The 16,956-nt window shown below is 39.9% G+C and overlaps 1 protein-coding gene across 1 annotated transcript in view; it reads left to right on the top strand.

The window, feature by feature from the left end:
* Positions 1–16,956, top strand: part of LOC131987209 (protocadherin Fat 3) — a 64,519-nt gene that overhangs the window by 11,669 nt on the left and 35,894 nt on the right. Inside the window, exons 5-8 of the mRNA XM_059352395.1 lie at positions 4,292–4,410; positions 6,909–7,107; positions 14,103–14,164; positions 15,228–15,542. Coding sequence (XP_059208378.1) covers positions 4,292–4,410; positions 6,909–7,107; positions 14,103–14,164; positions 15,228–15,542 — 695 coding nt within the window. The remainder of the gene's footprint in view (positions 1–4,291; positions 4,411–6,908; positions 7,108–14,102; positions 14,165–15,227; positions 15,543–16,956) is intronic.

Here is a 16,956-nt window from a genome sequence, read left to right as displayed (position 1 = left end):
GGAAAGTATGAGAGGCTATGTATGAGAAAGGAAGCAGGATCTTTTCTGGCTTAAATCCTTAGCACTTCTGTACTTTGAACAAAAATTGGTATTCTTGTCATTGGTTAGGGGGAAAGCAAGCCCTGCAATTTCTCATTGGGCAGCTGTCAGAAGCCACTGCTCTTCTATTAGTGGGTTTGCAAGCGCCAGGATTTGTCACAGTCAGGATAAAGCAGTCCTTAAGTTACAGGCAAACAGACTTTCTGAAAGTAATCCATCCTGCATTTGTTAAAAAATTAACAGGCCATACTTTTGATGTCTTCTTTCTGCCACACACAGAGCTATTCAGTTGTGCCTCAAGATGCAGAGAAATCCGCACGGTAATTTCTCATCAATCTTCGGATTGATTATTTGATAGGGTGGCATTAATTAGATAGTGGGTCCCCAAAGCTCGTTTCTCAAGAATGGAAAGTTGAATTGGCATGACAGATGGATGTAAACCCAAGCGTACTGTGAACTTCTAGATTAGAAAATATGCCATGACCCTCCCATTTTTTTTCACTCTTTTGAAGTGTGTTATTTATGGTGAGAATGGATGCTGTCAAGTCAGATTTATATTGAATTCACTGAATAGTGCCTGTCGGTCTTAAAGTTCAAAGAGCTTTTGAAACAGCCAGCTCTGTTTTCCTCGCCTCTCTCTGTCAAGTTATCTGACAGAGATGAGATGTGGTTTGAAAAGGACACGGTCAAGGACGACAAAAGCAAACACTTTTACTATGCATTGTGCATGCTCCTGTCCCGGGCAGCTGCTTAGTCATAATCTGACATATACACACACTTTCTTGCGATAAGGTAACACCTTCGCCATGCGGCTGAGCGGGCTGCAATGAGACTGACTAAGAACACAAAAAAGGCCACACAGTCACACCTCTGGTCATGATTTGCATGACTGTATGACTTTAACCTGGGCATGTCGGGTCTGTGTATGAGTGGAAGGCCAAGTTAGGCAAAACCAGACATCTATAGTTTGAGTAAGAATAATAATTTCATATTTTAATAATATATCACAAAGGATCATTGATATTGTACCTGTGCTCAAATTGTCTGGTAACATCATATTTCTATGATGTTTGATGTCCTGCAAAAATGTTTTAATGGTGTCCAAGGTTAGGCACGAAATGAAGCAAGAGTGCCAGTGAGCATGTTAATCCCCGGTGTGTGGAGTCTGGGCTGAACTGTCTTGGCTCTTTCTGCCTCCCTGGAGTTATAGACCTCCATATTGGTCTACTCTTTGCACTACATGGCCTGGAAAACATAGTTTTTTGATAAAATGCGCTGTCTATTTTGATGCTGTCACTTGTTAAAGATACTATGTGTATCTTTCAGAAATAGGGTTGCCACCTCCCTAAAAAATAAATAAGGGACACCTCATTGCCTTCTCCCCTTCTGGCGTCATGAATTTTTTTAGCCCCTTTTTTTGTGACTGAATCGATTTTTTAACGATTTGACTTGAACCTGAATTGAATAAGATGCATATTTTTGTGTGATATGAATACATGGGAAACAAATTATTATCCAGCAATTCACTTTAATGCAAAATGACAATGGGGACCTGGTCTTCTGGAGTTTGCTGATAACAATTTGATTTATTCCTTTTATTGGCTTTTAAAATGTAGCATGCATGCAATTGAATGGCCATTTTAGAAGATTTTGGCATTCCATAATTCCAAATATTACAGTAAAAAGTCTTCAAGAATGCAGTGGAGTTTGCTTGTAACAATTTTTGACAAAATTGAATGGCTATTTTGGAGTCATGCAGCTGCATGACAAACGGGCTACTGTAAAGTACAACGTAATTGCGCACTAAAATTTTAAGGGCAGATGGCGTGACCGCAGTATTGGAAACATGTTGTTTCAGAGCAGTCAGTCCACCATGGGCTACGGAAAAAGAGCGCCGGCACACTGGGCAGTGCACTTTATAGATGTTATAACGCACTTTTCCACCCAGCTGTTTCCTTCTTCCCATTCCTCACGTTTTTTACGTACTAGTGGCATTGCTGCTCGAGGGCGCCCTGTAAAGCAGTGTCGGCGTCTGTGTCACTGTGACAGCATGCTGCTTTGTTGTCTTCCGCTATCTTCGTGAGCAACAGTACCTCCTCGACCAATGGGATGAGCGTATTCTGTATGGTCATACTCGTGTGTGAATATGCTGTCAGCTCATTGGTCACAGAGCAGGTCGGGCCTGGGAATAAGTTTACCATAAGTTTTCATATAAATCGCTGTTTTACTCATTTTCCATTGGCATTTTACTGACTATTTTTTTACTCTTACAGTAATACGGGACAAAGTGCGTCCCTTTTTATCTTAATAGGGGACAGGTGCTTTTGTTTCCAAATACGGGACGATTCCGTTTTTCAAGGGACGGTTGGCAACCCTATTCAGAAAATCCTTGTTATTGGTGACACCGGTGGCTGTTAAGTAAACTGCAGTCAACATCCTGACAATCAAGCATGAGCGCATACTCCCAATCAGTGATGGGACATGCATGAGCATGAACGTGATTGTTTTGCTAACAATAATGTGAGTGAGCAAGGGCTAATTATAAGCTTCCTATGCTGCATAGATCTGGCTCAAAATGTTAGCTGATAAAGTAATTTGCAAATGACAAGCTAGCCAATTTTCCAGCCAAATTAGCCCGAGGAGTCTAGATGATTCAGCTCACGTTATTCACTCAAGACAGTATTTTTGCCATGTCAACTAGCTAGAAATATGTCCATGTTAGCAAGCAAGCTAATGTATCACAATATACTTCCTATGTGTGAACTTTTTGTTGTTGTGGGGGCAGATATTTATTGACAGACGTTGCACACTGTGCAGCATTATTTAGGAGGTAAAGAGAGGTCAGGCATGCTCACATGTTCTTTGGATTCTCCTGGCAAAACCAACCCAAGTTCTTCACATAGATATCAGTCTACAGGCTGCTATAGACATCTAAGAAATTCTGGGAAGATCTCAGCTTTGAAGTTATCTTTTAATCCGTTTACACATTAGCAATACAAAGCGATTAATTCCAACACATGTGAAACAGAGTGAAAATACCCAGACAATGATGTTAAGTTTTCTCACATATTTGTCCATTTGTAACACATTAGTTATGTTGAATGGTAACACTGAAAAACAAGGTATGAATATAGTTCAATAATATGAATTTAGACCATTCATCCAACACCAAATACTACCCCTGCCACTACTACCACTACTTTTAATATGGATTCTAATGATAATACTAACAGTCTTTGCATGCAGGATTCATAAACTCACTAACATCTTCACCATCAAACAGTTTTCAATTAAAAGAAATGAAATAGCACCGTTGACTGTTAGGTAAGCATAAAAGAGCCAGAGTAAATACACTGCCTGGCATCTTGTTGGGGTTAATTGCTTGTGAACTGAATCACAGATGCATGCACAGACTCTGCAAGCATTGACGTCTTAGGTCTGGGTTTTCTTTAAGTCAGTTGAAGCACTAGAGTCATGGTAGCTTTTAAAAGTTGCACTGGGCAAAAATCAATGTTCATACTGATGAGTTTTGGTGTATTTATTCCTGTGTTATTTTCTGTCAGTCAAAATTATGCAATTAGATGTTTATCCTAACTTTCTTTGTAAAAGTAAACTGCACGTGACAGTCATGACATTGTGATTGTGCTTCACTGCTCTTGACAATTTATTTAATGACATGACTGAACCCTAAAACCTAGAAAACTAGTTTTTTTTAAGTGTTAACATGGACAATCCTGCATGACTGATTTTCCAAAAAAAAAAAAAAAAAGCAAGACAACCATGTGTCATCTATTGTGAGTGTTCTTTTTGTCCCTCAAGAGGTCACCAAAGCTGTCAGCTACTCATCTTCCTTAGGGCCACTAAACACACGCCAGTCAATGTGCATGAGCATCTGAGTGTCTGTGTGTGTGTCTTTATTGGTGTAGGGCAGTTCAGGGTACGTTTAGCACTAAGCAAATTGCAGCTGGGAGCAGTTTGGTCAGCTGTGATTAGCTGTAGAGAAGCTGAAACATTGAAGGTGACTACAGCGGCGCCGCTAATGCCTGTGAATGTCACCGAAGCCAGGACACAAAGTTTTCTCTGAATTTGTGTCTTTGCCTCCGGAAACTTAGTATTCAAAGACTTTCCCCGTGAGATCTTTTACGGACGTATTCTGCAGATGACACCCATGCACACACATACACACACCTAATAGATATGTATTCTCAAGCCCAAGTAACAACTACATTAATCTTTCTCTCTGCTTCAACAGGGGTGATTTACACTGCAGGTATCCTGGACTGTGAGACCAAAGACTCCTACTGGCTCACAGTGTATGCCACAGACAGAGGGGTGACACCCCTGTCAGCTTCTATTGAAGTCTTCATTCAGGTACTGACTTTCTGCTGCCAATATTCACTTTGTACTATGCATGCAAAAGAAGAAGCTTTATTAAGAGGAAATGTCCTTTGGTTTTTGATAGATCAGCAGAAACACAAAGTGCCCAAACTAGTATTTCAATTCGAGACTGTTTTTAATAAAAACGAATCAGTGGAACATCAATCAATCACAAAAATTCCACAGCGTCATGCTTTTTATATTTAGATACAGCTTTTTGGAAGCAGGGAATGTGTCCCAAATTCAAAACATCAAATGTAAATTAGCAGTTTTAATTACTGAACGACCTTCGTACACCAAGTCACACCTGCAGCAGCTCCTCTGCCATCACACTCATAGCATATAACTTTTTAAAGTCTACAGGCAGGAAGTTATTTAATATTTCAACATCGTTTGGGTTGAGTAATTCTTGCTTGAAGTAATAATCTCAAGATTTTCATGTCTGGTAAATCCAAGCGGTAACCTTCAGGGGCTGAAAAATGAAGACAACACAGAAGTGCCAAAAACTGCAGTTCCTTGAATCACTTGATGCTGGCTCCAAAAGAGAGCCAATCCCCATAGACCCCCATGTTAAATACAGCTGAAATAAACATGTTTACAGTCTGGTACAAATCAACAGTTTGGGTCTAGAAAGCTAACTTCCTTATTAATGACAACTGTACAGGTGAATTTTTATGCAACTCACTCTTTTAAAAATGATAAATAATTCAATTAAATTAAGGCTTAAGGTTATACGTGATTGCTTTGAGTGACAGGCAGGTGTCGTCACAGGTGACGTGTTCTAGTAACCAGGTTTCATTCGGCATAATTCATCTCACTCCATTTTTTATGCCCATTTGGATTAGCTAGGAATTAGGAGGAGTCGGGCACTATGGAGCCATGGGAGCCACCCTCATTGAGCTTCACATTGGCTCTTCAGAAACCTTTTGGTGATGTCACACTAAGTCCATATTTTATACAGTCCATGGTTATCTGCCGTCAAATAAGGTAACACAATGGTGATTGAGCATATTGTGCACTAATGAGAAACCTTGCATTTTCAGTTGTATCAACAGGGTCTGTGTAGACATTCCTGGAAAAACTTAATGTTAAATTAATGTTTTTCATCACCCAGAAGTGGTTGGCCTGCCAAAGAGGGTAGCTATCGCTAACGCAAACGACTCAACTCACTTGTGTGTGAAGCCCTGTACAGATTTTTCATCTTGGTTAGTGATGCGAGAATGGTTTCTACACTTGAGCAAACTAAGACAAGATTGATGAGTACAGATGATGAAACTGCAAATCCAACTGACTGATGTCACACAGGCGACACATTTTGGATCTCTGGGAAGATAGACCCTCAAACACACATGCAATTACCGCTAATCACTATAGGTGCTGCCAACTAGAACAAAACGGAAATCTTGGAGATTTAATTTCATATCAGTTTCCATCATATCCAGCCACATTTTTAACCTTTTATTCACTTATGTCCTCTTGGCTTTTACTCTATATCTAACTCCAGCACTCCTGCTGTGATGCAGTTTTCAAACATATTGCTTCTGACAATTTTCTACTGAAAATGATGACAAAAGGGGTATTGCTAACAGATTAGCTTCTTTGTCTCCAGCTGTCATTGATAAAGGCTTACAGTGTGCAAACATGTAACTGCAGGCTAGTTTTGGCACTTTTACTGCATATTCTTGTGGAGTGTTGCTTTCAAAGTAACAGTATGAAGCTAAACAACAATGTGTGCTGCTCTCTGAAATGCTAATGGTGCTCAGTGCAGTGGATAACTATAGCAATGCTCAATCTGTGAGCAAGAGATACACACTAGAGGGAATTCTGCCTCAGCTTCTGTTTCATTTGGCACTAAGTAATCCACTGTCTAAACACTCAAATACACACATCACTGCTCCAACACTGCTCACCCTTTGGGGAAGAGTTCAGCAGTGTATAAAAAAACAAACAGCCGTTTCTGGCTGTGGGATATTCAGGTGTGGCGGTGTGATCGGGCGCTTTACTCCCGGCCTCTTCATCACAGACAAAAACAGGGAGATTAATCAGGCACAGGTGCTCCTCATTCACCGGCTGAAGCATCTTGGCTCTCTGTGCCTCGCAGCAAACACTCAATCAACGCTCTCTTTGCCATAAATATTCCAGATCTATGCTGTAAGATGGGAAATTAATTTGCAGTGCATTTAAAGTGTGACATCCATGGCATTTTCTGGTAAATACATTTCCATTTTGTGATTGATAACAGATCAATCCAGACCAAGTCCATGCCGCATTTCATGAGTTGTTGATTAACAAAGATACCAAATGCAATATTTAACATGTTGATGGTTAGGTGTTATCATTCAGACCCAACTCCGATAAAGAATTCAGTTAAATAGAAACAAACAACATCGCTTATTCCTGTCCCTCACCCAACCCCTGCCTTCTCTCCCTCTCTCCACTTTGTCTCTCTCTCTCTTCCTCTTATTTTTTCCTCTCCCCTCTTTCCCTCTCAGGTAGAGGATGTCAATGATAATGCTCCCCTCACCTCGGATCCTATTTACCACCCAGTCGTCATGGAGAACTCCCCAAAGGATGTGTCAGTCATCCGCATCCAAGCGCAGGACCCTGACCTCACCGCCACTCCCAGTCGTCTGAGTTATCGCATCACTGCTGGCAACCCGCAGAATTTCTTCTCTATCAACCCTAAAACAGGTGAGACTCAAACACAGACATGCATGGGAATATAACTCACAGTATCATTTGGTTTGATTACTGCCATAATTACCTAAATATCCTTATAAACAACAAATAATCACACCAGTCTTTTGTGTTTAAATGTTATTACACCTCTGAAATGACTGAAATTTTCTTTCATCATGCACCTCCTACTCCACGTTCATCCAATAAAAGGTTTTGGTTCCCACACAACAAATTAAAAAGACTTTTGTACCCACACAGTCAAACATCTAGGACACTGATGAGCCGCCCGCCCAGATGATCTTCACTACGCTCTGAACTGAATATTGCTTCCAGTCTTCTTAAGGGGCGAAAGCTCTTTGCAATGTACTTGAGATAATGAGTGTAGTTAGTTTTTTATTAAGCCGGAGTGTGGGTGAATATCTTCTAGTCATGAAGGAGTTTACATTAGTCAAAGCAATTTTCTTTACAATTAGTTTTGTTCCACGAAGGTGGGCCAATTAATATGCCTAACATGATATAGAGCAATATGAATAAATCACGCTTTTCTCAGAAACTAAAAAGCCAAAGCTGAAATTGGCAAATTGTTTCAGGAGAATAATCATGGATTTGAAATTAGAATTTATTTGGAGAAAAAAATTGCCAACCACCATATGGGTTCACCATAAGCTCTCTGCCATGGGATCAAGTCTTAAGGAGTCTGAGATTGTGAAATGATGCTCTGACAGCTTGGGGTTTTATATTACTTCTTTTGAGTCTATGGGAAAATACTGCATGAAAAATTGAATTCTGTCTGTGTAAAAAACCTTTATGTGTAAAAAGCTAGAGTTTGCACCCTGTTCCTGTCCTGACCAATTTGACTTTCATGTGCACATGCAAAAAATACCCGTCTGTTTCTGCTAATGTAGCCTTATTGTGTGGTGAAACCTGCTTCTGATTAAGTAATAGTCAGTCAGTAGTTCTATTTTTGTCTTGGTGTATTGGGCTGTAAAGATGGGATCAGATATTGTGAGTGTATTTTTAAAGGGGGCATATTATGCTTTTTCTTATTTTCTGTTATTGATGTAATGTTGCACTGTCGGAGGCTCATGTTAAATGTGGCTAAAGTGATAGATTTCTATAAACGGTTTTAATGGTTATCTGCTCCAGGCACATTGCTTCAGTTTCCACATGACATACACTGCTACCTGGAATCTTTATTCCCAATTTCTGAATACATTTCTGCTGGGATATTCACATCAGTTGTGTCGTTTTTGGTTTAGAAGCTTTTAGTTATGATTTTTCATGGCAGAAAGTGCTGCTGCATTCAACTGCTACATGTAGCTACATGCTAATGTCAGAGAAATCTGTAACCTTGGTTGCGGATATTGTTTATTTCACACATTTTTTACATTTCTGCTACAACATGTTAGATTGTGTATTTTTGGTTTAGAAGCTTATATAGGCAGCCCCTACAGTGCTGTACAATCATGTCCCCAGTGTAATGACAGTGGTACAGAGACACCAAAACACAGATGTGGACGACCCAGAAACACTGACCAATCAGAGCAGACAGGGCTTTTTTGGGAGGGGGGTTTAAAGAGACAGGCGTCAATTGAGGGTCTCAGACAAAGGGTGGATAGAGGTGCAGCAGCCATTGGCAGTATGAGAAAAATATATACTGTATTGTGCAAAAGTTTAAGGCAGGTGTGAAAAAATGCTGTAAAACAAGAATGCTTTAAAAATAGAAATATTAAGTTTACTTTTATCAATTAACAAAAAATACGCTACGGCGGAGCGGATTACAGTTTTACACTCTGGAGGGGTGTTTCAGATTTTTTTTTGCGTTTTTATGCCCCAAAAAAGCCATCACCGTCTAAACGAAAGGCACTTCCGATAAAATATTTTGTAATTTTTACCAGCAAGCGTCCTCGTGTAAACGGGGCCCAAATCAATATTTGGTGTGACCAGCCTTTGCCTTTAAACCAGCATAATTTTTTTCACACCTGCCTAAGACTTTTGCACAGTACTATATATTATATATTATATGTTTGAACATTAAAGTATGTAAATATGTTCTTGTAGAAACCCAAAATACAAGTAACACATAACATTGCACTGCTGCATTGTTGGACTAAGGTTAGATAGTTTAAAAAGTTTTTCATGTATACAGTAGTACTACCCCTGACTGAACAAGAGCTATCCTTTAAATCTCAGGCAAAGCATTGAAACTCAGAGGTTTGATGTTACATACAGTTTCCTGCTTTGAATCAGTACTCAGAAGTCAACAGACATTTTGTGTAACCTTACTGTTGAGATAATTTGTGCACATATTTTATTTATGCATGCTCAAAATGTTTGTAGAACCACACATCCTTTCTACACATCTGTGAATTCGGTGCTCTTGCAAAATCTGTTTTCTAGGCATTCACACACTTGAATTCCTCATGCATTTTAACAGGCTCACAAAATATGATTCACAACTGTAGCCTGTGAACTGAGTATCCTCTCAAGTTATTTTGCCTGAACATCATTGCAAAACTCAGACTCTTTTAAAGACTGGGTAAAAGACAGAAACCCTGTCAGAACTTATATTCATTTTATACTTTTTTGTCCTTGTGCAGTATAAAAAAGATTTAGGAATCTCCTTTCACTTTTCATATAAATCTGATTTATTGACAACACATCTGTGCAGAAAACAAACATTATTAAAGCAAATAAATTCAGACTTGTTTAAGTTTGGTGGCCAAGTTTGAAGTCTAGGGAGGTCCCCACGCATTCTCAGTACAAGCTTTCCTTGAAGCCTCCATTAAAGAATTATTGAAGAGGTGATATGTTTTATTCAGATCTCGAGGAAAATACAAAAAAAAGTGAAGTCTTTGCTGTCTGTGCCCCAGATTAAGCTGAGTGTTTCAGTAAACAACAGAATTTCAGCTGTTACAGGCAACCTGTATTCTGATTCAGAGAAATGCCAATGTAATGATCAAAAACTGATGGCCTATATGTAACTGGCAGCCTGTCGGTTATCAAGTGCGTGGTAGATGGAATTCCCTAATGGTGTGCTGTTGCATATTTGCTCAAATCAGAGTTGGTATTTCCATTTTTCTTCATCTTTCCCTCCATGAATACACTTTTCTGCAATACAGCCTCATGGATATATAAGCCTGACAATATGTAGGGAAGCAGACTGGACTGAACCGGGGTGAAAAGGCTAAAATTGATCTCAGTAGAGACACACTGGTCCTCACACACTCATCAATATGCAAACTGTAGCCAACACACAGCTCTTCACACACTTACTCTTGAACTTCTAGTGTCCTTGAGAGTAAAATATGATTCAGGTCATATACCCCTTAGCTGTAATAATGAGTTACTGTCCCTGTGCTGATGCATCCATCAGATGCGATTGAGTTGATTTGTTTTTCAGCAGATTACAAGTACTGTTCACGACTGCTGCGCATGATTCATGTGTGTGTGTGTGTGTGTGTGTGTGTGTGTGTGTGCGCGCGAGGGAGAGAGCAAGAGAGCGTGTGTGGCACTTTAATCAATTGATTAATTGGTTACAGCAGTGTGTTAGAGAGGTCAGCTCCACTGCAATGAGTCGATGAAGATGATGCCACCTCATACAGCATGAAACTCACATGAGAGGCTGTATCCACATGTGTTCATGTACCATAACACACATACAACAGCTGTATAATTGTGTGTGATTTGTCTCTGTGTGTGTGTGTGTGTGTGCCACAGGGGAGAGTTTTTAGCCATCTGAGCCCTGCTGTCTGTCTCTGTCAAAGACCCACAGTATTTAGTTATGTGTTACCCATTAATTTCATACAAGGGAACTCATATTGATGACTATCTTGTTCACACTGTGATAAATGAACTTCCACTGGAATACTGAACAGTTTGTTTTTAATGTTTCATGCAGTCTTTTCTCTCAGAGGCAACACTTCTTGTTGGCTTCCACCAGCTACTGAAGAACAATAAATAGCCCATGACAATTGCGAATAGATTTTTGCGTGTGTGGATAGAATATGTTCTGCCATTTTAGAAAGGAACAGAGGTGATTGACAGTTCCAGTCTATTAGTTTAGCAATGAAACATGCATTCAGTGTGAATCTTTCTTCACTGTTTACCCAGCCCAGAAACTTCCCATGTACCAGAGTGATTTCATTGGATAGATGAATAAATAAAAACCCAGCTGATTGATTTGCTTTCATGAAGTGGCTGTCAGCAACACTATGACCTAAGCTGCTGCAAAACCCCCTTCAAGTTTCAAATTGTTTTTCAAAACTAAGTTTGGGGTGGTTCAAAGTAATACATTTTTCAAGTTCACTCTGGAAGTGTCAATTTGATGGGTTTGAGGTGCTGCAGCAATTCCCAAAATGTATTGAAGCTGAACTTTGAATGAGTGCAAAGTGTGTAAATGTGCTGTGACAGCTTCCAGCGCTGTCTGTTTGTCTCTGTGTGTGTGAGTGAAGCTAACCTCCTTTGGGGGTGAAAACAGAACAGATAAGTGTTGACACAGGGTGTTAGAAAGAGTGCTTCTTGTAAAAGCATGCATGTTTACAGAGAGCCTTCATGGAGTCATGGTGGCTGTGTGGCCTTTTGTGCAATCCACTATTGGATTGTACTGGTTTCATTGTCCTGGGATATTAACAGATCAATTGTTCAAGTTTGAGTCAATATTTATGATAAACAATGAACACAAGATATGAATATTGACATCTCAAGTTTGTATTTTTCTACAATCTACAACGTCATTTAGCAGACGATTTTATCCAAAGTGACGTACACTTGAGAGATCATACAACACAAGCAAGGATGAAGTCAAGAAACAACACAAGAATAAGCAAGAATAAGCGGCATATATTACGTTGAGTCCTGTTAGGACGTAAGAGCTTTTAGGACTTACAGTAGTGATCAAAATAGCATTTGTTTGCTCCTCTTTATAAGTTTTCCCCTCTCCAAATCAACTATTTAATCAAAGTACACTATTCTTCTGAACAATGTCTTGAACGACCCATTTTCCTCAGGCTTTCAAAGAGAAATGCATGTTCAACAAGTGCTGGCTTCATCCTTAAATAGAGGCCACCTGATTCACACCTGTTTTTTCACAAAATTGATGACCTCAATGATTGAATGCCACACTGCTATTTTTTTTAACACACCCCTTTCAACTAATTGCCCAATTGCACAGCCTTAAGAGCTGCATATGACAAATGCTGGGTCTTGGTTTTCTGAGAATCTACTGCACCTACTGGTACCTTGTTTGCCATGTAGCAATAAAAAATATACTAAAAACCTGGATTAATGTGGTTAGTCACATTGGACTGATATTATTTTGAACACTACTGTAAGTTTTTGGGATGCAAGTGCAGGGTTTTTTTGTATGTGTGTGCTGTGTGCTGATCATGTGTGTAGGCGATGAATAAAGAGCTGGGTCTTCAGGGTCTTTTTGAAAATTGAGAGGGATTCAGCAGATCGTATGGAGTTAAAAAGGTTGTTCCACCACCGGGGCACTACAGAGGAGAAGAGTCTGGTTTTTATTAACTAAGCAGTAGACTGTAAATTGATATCACTGACAGTCTGAACAACTCTTTTGCTACTATTTTGCTATTTTATAGAATGGAGGAGCCTATAGATTTAAAACAGGTCACTGGACCACAACATGCCTTTTGTGTGTGTATTTCCATATTATTTTCACTCACATCTGATCAAAACGGAGGGCTGTCCAACTGCAGATGTGCTGTGTGCTGTAGATCATTTTATCAGAGTTGTTACTTGCGCTGTGTTCTGCTGAACCAGCCCCCCTCTCTCCCCCTCCAGTCTCTCTCCTGCAGCTTGTGACCGCTGCTCTAGATTTACTCCTAATTTGCTTAATTGAAGTTAGCCTGCATAGCAAGCTCAAGGTGACACCGTGATATGTGCAAGCAGGAGAGTGTGCGTGAGTGTGTGCGCACCATGGTTATAGTCTATCCGTTGACTGCATGGATAATTTAAGCGTCCAAAATAATCCTACAATGCTTCATTACACTGAAACAAACACATTATCACCAATCAAGCACATTCACTGTAATCATTCCACTTAAAAATCCACTCAGAATATATATTTATGTATGTGATTATTAATGCATGTAGGCATCTGTGTGCCTGGATGTCTTTATTTGCATATGCATGTAGCTACTCTGTCAACCTTTTGCATATACTGTGAATGAAAATTATGCAGCAGACAGATGTGTTCTTTTTCTAAAACAATAGTATTTCAGCTTTTATCAATGCTTGTGTGTGAGGAACAAAAAATACATCCACGACTTGTATGCAACATTAATTTATTCTGGAAAAACAAAAGTCGGCTTACAATATTGTAAAACTGGCATATAATGGGGCTGAATATGCATATGGATTAATGCCTGAATTTTTAATCCTTGTTCTCTTGCTAGCCAGAATAATGTTTGGGGAGCTTTTTGATTTGTTCAACTCCCAGTTTTTACTGTCAAAAACCTAGAAATTATTGATTAACACAAACCCTTTGTCTGTGGTTGTGTGAGTCTGGGAGTCTGAACTGTCAGTATGAGTGAGGAAATAAATGACAAAATAAGGGGCTGCTGTAGTCTGTGATGTGCGATGCAGCCTGCTAGCGTTTGTCAAACCGTCTAAGCGTCATCGGAATAATCTGGTTCGATCAAAGCTATTATCAATAGCCTCGTTCCTTTCCCTCTGTCCTGGTGGCATGCTGGCCAACTGAGTGACCCTCAGCAGCTATGCAGTGCTGTATGAACTTGTGCCAAATGCTGTCATCTCTGCCAGGGCTGCAGGCTGTAGTTTTTATGTGTATGAGGGTACACATGCACGCATGTGGACTTTCTAATCGGAAATTATTACGGCTTTAAAAAATGTTCTAGTGTTTGTAAAGTTGCACAGAAAAATTATAAAACTTGTTTTCACACTAGATGATGAAGAGACACTAACCTTATATCTTTATTATCCATCTTTATTTGTGTAATCTAAAGTTGCTCCTTTACGATTTTTAGGGCTGATCACGACAACGGCGAGGAAACTGGACAGAGAACAACAGGCAGAGCACTTCTTAGAGGTAAAAAATATAACCTGAACAGTGTTCATTGGTTTATAGTATTATTATTTATCTGGCCATGGCACCTGCCACAGCACACTATTAACAGAGACTGGGTGGAGGACAACCCTGGCAGGCCCTCAAGGCTCCATAAACTGTGATGAATGGCTGTAGTTTTGGGCCCCAGGTTTAGGAATTTTTAAATGTAATCATTCATCATTGGTTATCTTCTCTACTCAGGACGGGAATAGGGAGGAGAGGAGTAGCTCTGCCCGGCGTTTGATAAGCGCAGACACTGGGCATACAGATAGCTCCGTGATTACCATTTCTGTTGCTCCTGCTGCTCTGCATGCAGATGAACCTGATAATCACAGATTCTCCACTTCAGAGACACGAGCAAACTTCTTCTTCCCCAGACTTCTTTTACAACTTATTAAATGCTGTTGAATCTACAAGCACTTTGCCCTTCCGCAAAATGGAAATAACCCACAGTTGACCCTCAGTATTACAGCTTGGGGTTTTGTTTCTGTATAACCAATTGACTTGTCTAGACTCAATAACTCTGCACTGCTTTGTTCAGCACCAGTACGTAATAAGAGCACAGTGTATGACAACACATTACAAAATGAAAAGTTGTAGAAAGACTCCTGCATCTAACAACATCACATACTTGAACACTCACACCTTAAAGGAGTTTAAAATTGGGGGCAGAGAAGTCTCACTTGTTACATCGTCCTGTCCTGACCTGAGATTTCAATAGGAATGCCAGTCCATGCATGCCACCCACTGCTCCGCCTGCCATCTGTGTGTAATTAATAGTCTAGTGAGAAGTCAGGCTGGCAGCAGTGGTGTTCACCCTGATCTGATCCAATTGATCAGTGATCAGACCTCTGCCACTGCCTCCAGGGGATCAATAATACAAAGAGATTTCCCATGAGCTTAGTTTGACGTGGTCCTGTACTCTACAGTGACAGCCACACAGTGGGTGCCAAGATATGCACACATGTGACAAAACACGACACAAAGAGTCAATAATGCATCTCTTTCACTATCTGATATGTGTTATATTTGCATGTGTGCTCAGGTGACAGTCATAGACGGCCCAGTGACCACCCGCCAGTCCACCGTGTGGGTCATAGTTCACATCGAGGATGAGAACGACAACCCACCGACATTCCCCGAGGTCACTTATCGCATCAGCTTGACCGAACGAGACCGCAACAAACGTGGCGAGCCAGTGTACCGTGTCTTTGCTTATGACCGTGACCTCGGAGCCAATGGCAACATCACATACAGCATTGTTGATGGTAATGAGGATGAAAAGTTCAGTATTGACCCCAAGACTGCCATGGTGTCTTCAAAGAAGATAGTGACAGCAGGAAGCTACGATATCCTCACTGTGAGTTTCATATTCCAAGTTGTTTTTGGTGAAAGTGCTGTTCGGTCTAACTCATGAGGCTCATGAGAGTTATCAGCTGAAGGGGAGACACTACACATGAGGAGGGCAACTAATTTGACAAATTAACTGTATATCACCATGAAAGTTCCCCAGTGTATCATTAAGACGTGTTCTGAATTTTATGTTTGAAATTCAAATGAGGAATTATATTTTTTAATATGTGCTGATTTGCACACATTTTTTAGAACAGAAATTGAAACACTAGATAAAGCCAGGTTGAAAATTATTGTTTAATTTTTAACCCTTATATTAGAGTGAAAGGTTTTTGCATGTAGGGAATTTGGTTATATGCCTTTTTCACTGTGCCAAGAATGTAATGTTCTATTAATCAGGCTATAAATGATATATGAACAAAGCCCTCTGTAAAGTACATTCAGAATATAGAAAGATTGCCTTTATATAAGATATGTATTGACAATTTCCATTCAAAAGCGTAAAATGTTTAACTAGATAGATATCACTATTAAACTCCCCCTGTTCATAACTTACATTAGGACAGAATTTTTGTATAACAAGTTTTCTAAAATTGTTTGTCTAAATATGCAAGTGAGGCATCATCTAAGCTCTAAGCTTAAGTGTGTTTTGGAGAAATATATATGATACAAATAGACTGTAGTAAAATAAACACCTAAATGCATATTTTGGATGTTTTCTTTTGACTAGTCTGAAAGAAAATGTGTTTTTTGTAAGCAAAATAACCCAAATCAAAATTGAACAGCGCATAAAAAAACATGTTTTGCCTGTAGTGTCTCACATCATCTCCACTTCCTGAGTGCTACTTTTCCATTTCCTTTTTCCAGTCTTACTTTGACTAAATTCGCAGCCACTTGGGGTTCCATTAGTTTACAGGGCTCTGCTTTCATGCAGTTACAAAGTTGGCAGGCAGCAAACACAGTCACATTGTTCATTTTTCATCAGGCACAAGCCCAGGTATTTGAGCTGGTATTTCCATGGCCAATGAACGCAAATGTGCCAAGGTAGGCGGAGCTGAACAGCTAAAGTTGTGTTCATGCACATCAGGTGGCACGGAGCGTTTATGATACTCTGGCACTGCACAATCATAAATTGCAGTTTTTGTGGCTTTATTTGTGTAGCGATTTATTACCAGCCGTGACAGCTTGTAGCTGGGATTGTTTTAACTTTGTGAGTCTGGGTGTTTTTTGATCACTTTTGAGCATTTTGCCAGGTGTTACGTAATTGGAAATATTATGTTACAAGGGTGCTGGCCTGATTCGGCATCGCAATGTATTCATCCTGCTCTATCTCCTTTTGCACTGCAGATACCTGATATTTCTTTGTGTCTGGATCACTGATTAGTCGGTCACACCCATGTGCCCTTTGTGCTCAGTTTCAA

This window comes from Centropristis striata, chromosome 15, assembly GCF_030273125.1.
Source record: "Centropristis striata isolate RG_2023a ecotype Rhode Island chromosome 15, C.striata_1.0, whole genome shotgun sequence".
In the NCBI taxonomy this organism is placed as follows: domain Eukaryota; kingdom Metazoa; phylum Chordata; class Actinopteri; order Perciformes; family Serranidae; genus Centropristis; species Centropristis striata.
The sequence above is the reverse complement of the archived record's forward strand: the minus strand, read 5'-3'. Positions and strand labels throughout refer to the sequence as shown.